Genomic DNA, 6,248 nt, shown 5'->3' with positions numbered 1-6,248 from the left:
TGCCAAGATTTTTTAAACTAGCTTGCCACCAGTTGGTTGCAAGTTTGGCTGAATTTGTTGCTGCCCTACAATCGGAAGCCCTGGAATGGGCAGGCATGCAGGCCATGAAAGAGAAGGTATGAGATGATTGAATTTGTTTATTTGACAAAGGAAGATAAGATTCGATACCTCTTAAGAGGTGGAGTGGAGGGATAAACCGGATTTATAAAACCTTAAAGCTAATGAAATATCAAACAAAGGAACCTCGAATCCTAAACAAACTGGATATGTGTTTGATAGTGATATGTTGATGGATTATGTCATGTTATAATCAAAATTCTTTATTTATGGTAATTGTTTCTAAGGATGGACTTGGTCCATGCAGATCTGCGGTTGCTTTGTAATAACAAGGCTGAAGTACATGTAGCAGCTGCTGAAAAAGTAACTACATTCTGATGCATTTTAAATCCAGAACTTGTAATTCAACATATTCTCCCGAATGTGAAGGTGCATATCCATTTCAAACTTTAAAATTCTTCAGTTGACTCGACTATATTGTTTCTTGTTAGAGCATGATTGATTTTTGTCTGTTTTTTTTTTCTTAATTGTAGTGCTCTCACGTTTTTTTTTTTTTTACAATCATTGAAGAATAAAGGGATTTATACGCCCAACTTCTGAATATTTGTAATATAAAAAAAAAAATTAGCCTAACCTGATATATACAACACGCTTGGATTACACATAAAAATATTTTAAAAATATTAGAAATTAAATTGGTTATAATTATAGACTCAAACCCTACCCAACTATATCCATGAATATCTTTATTGTAGCTCTAAACTTATTAACATTATTCACAAAAACAATATAATAATTGTTTTATCCTTTCACTAAAAAAACTTAACACTAGTTTTTAATGTTATTGAAATCTTTTCACTTGACTCATTAATTATTATAAGATTCAGTAGGGATAAATTAGTCTTTTTTCATCTCAATTACATAGTAAAACAACCAAAATAACTTTGGAAGCAAAAAAACAAATGGCGTCAAAGGGATTTTTTTGTCTTTTTATAATGATTTTTTTATTATTGTAATGCTAGCTGATGAGAAATTTGATATTTGATTAAATATAAAAAATAATAAACAATTAAAATGCATAGTAAAACGATAAAAATACCTTTAAAAACAAAAAATTTAGACATGGATCAGGGAGCTTCTTGATCTTTTCATAATGATTTTTTTTTTGTAATTATAAAGTCAACTTACTAGAACTTTGATATTTGACTAAATAAAAAAAAGATATGCACGTGTGGCGTACCCAAAGGCACGTGCAATGCCTCCCGGTATCCAAAAATACTTTTTTATTGTGTCGTTGGAAGTGTCGTTATGTCATCTTTCTGGTGGTGTGGCACATATCTCTAGTGATTGATCAATTTGTTATCGATGCTTGTTATCGATGTGCCTTTTTTTTCTCCTTCTCTTCTCTCTCCTCCCTCTAAAATTACAAATTGACTCTCTTGGTTATTGATATTTCAACTTTTGTTCTTATTCTTTTGATTCTTTTTTTTTAGCCATTTTGTAGAAATTTTATTTGTTTTCAATTTCATCATTCAATCCTAATTTATCAAATATTATATTCTTTAATTTGGTCCTTATTCTTTGGATTTCTAATTTTTCATCTTGACCATTTTGTAAAATTTTTATTGGTTTTTAATTCCATCATTCGATTCAAATTGATGGTATTATATTTTTCAATTTGATCCTTAAATTGATAAAAAAAAAAATACTCTGGCAAATGATATATTGTTTATAAGGTGGACGATGTGTCGTCCATTAAATAAAAAGAAAACACTAAAGTCAACAACACATCATCAGCTCTTATTTTTTAAGCAAAAACCATGTGTGCTCATGCTTTTCATTTTTTATTTTTTTTATTTTTCATTAATTATTTTTTATTTAAATTTTAATTAATAACCCCTCTCTCCTTTTTATAAGATTTCTTCGTTTTAAATAGTAATTTTGAATTATTTCTATAATTTCATAGTACTTTCAAGAAATTATAGTATTTTATCTTTAATTTTTTTATTAAAAAAAAAGATAGATAAGTTGTATATGTATGATACATATATAAAAATAAAAATTATTTGTATGCAGCTACCAGACCTAACTTCTAAGATAAATAAAATAGAATGTATAAAATTAAAAGGATAATCAAAGTAAAATATTTATATATGCATCTATCTTTAGTTTTTTATCATGAAGATTTTTTTTCCATTTTAGTCTTTAATTAGCTTTAAAAAGTCTTTTCATTTATCAGTTTATATAGTTTTTAATTTATTTTAATAAGCATAGAAAATATCGTTTTATTTCTCAATTAAAACCAATCAAGATACCAGAAAACATATATCTATACCTTCTTCTCTTATGATAGGAATTAACTTAGAATTCTACCCATAATATCACAATGTAGCATGAATGAACTAGCTAGTATATTACAAATTTTGCAATTGGAAAGAGAGTGTTGTGGCTTGAAGTTATAATAAACTATAGGATGAAAATTCAACTGTATTTCTTTTGCTTTCTGTTTTAATCCTTACAAACAAAATTTGAAAATAAAAATAATTTCTGTATTTCTTTTTATAAAACATAAAAAAACTATCTAACTGATTGTCAAAATTCAAAATAAATAATTTTTTGGTTTTAATAAGTTATATAATAATTTTGTTAGACAATAAATTCAGTTTTCAATTTTTTTCTTTCAAAAAGTCTGTCTTATTGTCTTTTCCTATAAAATCCTTCCAATACATTTGAAAAATTGTTATTCATCGTTTTTTTTCCATAAAAAATATTTTTTATAACAAGTTTTATTATGTGTTTCTTTAAATTTATATCTTTGATTATTTTCCGCCTATACATTATTTAGAATTAAAAAAAAATATTGTCATAAGAATTTTATTCTTATTAATTACTAAAACTATTAGAAGAGGTTTAGAGCACCTTATTATTCTAATGATCATTAAACTTTTTATTTTAAAAAAAATTACAAATATAAAAGAATTATAATTTCTATTTTTATTGTCATAATTTTATTTGAATATAATAAAATTTACAATAATGGAAATATATGAAAATATTTTACAAGTAAATAATTGGACGTTCAAAAAATTATTATGAAATATTTTTAAAGAAAACTAAAAGAAAAGATGTTAGTTGGTAATTTTTTAAATATATGAAGAAGGTAATATAATTACTTAATTAATATGACTTTTTATAGAAAATAAACCGTAAAAGTGAACTTATTGATTTTAAAAAATTATCATTGGAAGCGGTTGAGGATATAGGTTGCACAATTTTATATATACACAAGCAATGCAAATTGAGTTTAGGTTATTAGCGAGTGTTCGGGATTACAGATTGTGGTTTAAATAGACTTCAAAAAATATATTTTTAATTGTAATTTTAGAAAAATAAATTTGATTAAAATTATTATGAGATATATTTTTACATGCAAAATTATTAAAAAAAAGTTTCTATTAATAAAAAACATTATTTTAATTTTTATAAAATCAATATTTAAAACGTAATTATATGATAGGCCGAATATAAAAGCGAAAAATATTTAACTACCCAAATAATTTTATCTATAATTAAATAAAAAGCAGAAAAATAAAAGCTACCAATTAAAAGGAGATTCGTATCGGCTCCTAGTCTTGACAAACAAATCCTAGCCAAACTTTTAGCAGCGAGATGAGCATTCAGCCTTCTCAACTTATAGGTCACGTTACTTCTCCAGGAGAGGGGGAGAGCATTTGTAAATTTCTTTCAAAACGTAATCCGATCACATATGGACCAAAAAAGAGCAATCTTCTTTGAACAGAAAGAGTCAGTTCAAATCTCCAGTTTTATAGTGAAAACTAGCCATTTTTAATATAAATATATTTGTAAATTTTGTTCAGTAAAGTATTCTTTAATGATGAAAAATTGATTTCACTAGTGTAATTTCAACCTGGAATGAGGTTCAACCATGGCATTTTAGATGATCAAAACCAAGCTGCCTTTCGATTAACAGAAACGACAAAAACATCAGTCTTAAAATAATAAAAAACCACCACCAGAAGGAAAAAACATAAGATAAAGCAACTCATAGAACTTGTATTGTAAGAGAAATTTCAGAGTACAAGCTAAAACTTATAATCGGAACAGTTCACTCACTTTCAATCCAACTAAAGTTATCCGCTAGTAAAAGAAACCCAGAACTTTGCCACCAACATTCTTTCTTCTGGCCTCTTCATGGTCCATAATGCCAGCAGAAGTTGTCAGGACAATGTATCCAAACTGCAAAATTCAGCCGATACTGTGAGGTCATGCAAGATATTCCACCACGAGGAACTAATTCAGTACCCATATGAACAAATATTTCTAAACAGGGGAAACATATTTCATGAAAATGGATGCAATTAAAACACCTTGACAAAATTGAAGTTGGTATAAACTTATAAAGCTGAAAGGAGGTTACTTGGTGGCATACAGTAAACTCTAAACAACTTGATTCTGAACATCCATTCATAAGCTTACAATATCTTACCATTCACATTTCACACAAGAAGCTGAATCTACAAATTGAATTTGAACTGAATAGAAAGTTTGGAGCTGACCTGTCTTGAAGGGAGCAACCTTGCAGTCCAAGTTTCAATCTCCTTGACACCCACATCAAAACGTGGACTGATAACACCACATTTGTTCAGTCTTCCATTCAATTCGACCACAATTTTACCAGCCCTGTGATCATCTACAAACTCAAACTCGCCAATATATCCTGCAGTAAAAACAAATAAACTATGGGCTCTGGTTTAAAGTAATTACACAACTAGAAATAGAATTCCGGTTAAAATGACATTGTACCGTGCTTCTGCATCACCAAAAGAAACTTGATGATCACCTTTGAGGAAGGCCTGATCATGACCTGACGCTTCCCACGTTTTTCTGCGTTGTACATGCTCTTCAGAGCATCATTCAAGACACTAACTCGCACCATTGTTGCTGCTAAACATGTACGTTAAGAAAAATTGTTAACAACTAGCAAAAGATGTCTAAGAGAATACAAATTAACATTCTAAAACCAAAATGGCTACACGACCTTTGGTTTTCCACTCTTGAGATAATGTTTATTCAACAAAGGCCAGAGGATGAACAAAGACCCACCATAAAATCCTAGTTTTTCTTGATATAAGCGGCTTATCAGCCAACCTTGAATCAAGCTATTTGCTAATCTAAACAATTAATATCTTTAGCCATTCAGCGACTCCATTAGGGGCTTCAGAAGCATAGTAAACCCATTAAAGAAATTGTTTTTAAGTTACACCTATCAAGTAGCTATATCCAAACCAATCAAATCAAGCTCCAGGACTGCTTTCAATATTTTCATCTTTTTTTTTCAATTCTCAGCAACTAAACAAAACATAAATCACCATATCCATACCTAGAGCTCCGGACTGTGAAGCAAGGAAACATACACGAGCTTATAAGAATCAATAGTCAAGATTAATTCTTTTGAGCAAAAATGAGTGAGAAATTAAAAAAAAAATGATAGATTTCTTTGAAAGAGACATTCGATTTATTGATGAGAACAGATCGAAAGAAGCATAGATGACAGAAAATCAAAATCATATGAAGAAAGAAAAGAATAAAAGAAGTACCGCTATCAAAAGCAGAGAGCGATCTGCAGAGGCGCCTTCCTAGCTAGGGTTTTTGAGTGGAAGTAGAGCTGTGAAACGTTGATGAGAAATAGGGTTTTAAATGAGGCTTAGGTATTCGGGCTTTCTGTTACAAGTAGCCCGTCTCGTAAGCTCTTTTATTTATTTATTAATCTTTAGAAGAAAATAGATTAAGGACATGTTGTGAAAATCATAAATCCCTTAAAAATGAAATTATACCTTTAATGACATGTATTATATCATATTTATATTGAAAATAATATTTACGACCATAATATATATATATAGTAAATAAACTCAAAGAAAACGCAAAATATTCGTAATTCTATATTATCTATAATCCATAGAAAGTGTCAATTTCCTCTCTCGTTTAATAAATTTTGATGAGATTATGAAAAAGATGCAAGCAGACGAGGTAGGATATGATAATAAAAGACGAGTAAAAAAGTTGTAACAAAAAAAACATCAATATTATAGATATATTTTCATGTATCATGATTTTTTTAATTGAAAAATAAAAAGATAATGCTTATTTTTAATAAAATAAATTTTAAA

At 28.2% G+C, this 6,248-nt stretch overlaps 1 protein-coding gene across 4 annotated transcripts; it reads right to left on the bottom strand.

The window, feature by feature from the left end:
• Positions 1-4,111: 4,111 nt before the first annotated feature.
• LOC133695727 (small ribosomal subunit protein uS8z/uS8w) lies at positions 4,112-5,810 on the bottom strand. Of its 4 annotated transcripts, none has more exons than XM_062117670.1 (4): positions 5,676-5,810; positions 4,882-5,022; positions 4,635-4,795; positions 4,112-4,314 (listed from the first exon to the last, which is right to left on the bottom strand). In XM_062117670.1, the coding sequence occupies exons 2-4, from the start codon at positions 5,012-5,014 to the stop codon at positions 4,216-4,218; spliced, it is 393 nt and encodes a 130-aa protein (XP_061973654.1). In that variant the 5' UTR covers positions 5,015-5,022; positions 5,676-5,810; the 3' UTR covers positions 4,112-4,215. The 4 variants fall into 4 exon arrangements, with proteins under 4 accessions (XP_061973654.1, XP_061973648.1, XP_061973672.1 ...); XM_062117664.1 differs by having other exon boundaries at positions 4,882-5,019; XM_062117688.1 differs by lacking the exon at positions 5,676-5,810 and adding an exon at positions 5,459-5,652.
• Positions 5,811-6,248: the final 438 nt, after the last annotated feature.

Source organism: Populus nigra, chromosome 1, assembly GCF_951802175.1.
Source record: "Populus nigra chromosome 1, ddPopNigr1.1, whole genome shotgun sequence".
NCBI classification, from domain to species: Eukaryota; Viridiplantae; Streptophyta; class Magnoliopsida; order Malpighiales; family Salicaceae; genus Populus; species Populus nigra.
The sequence above is the reverse complement of the archived record's forward strand: the minus strand, read 5'-3'. Positions and strand labels throughout refer to the sequence as shown.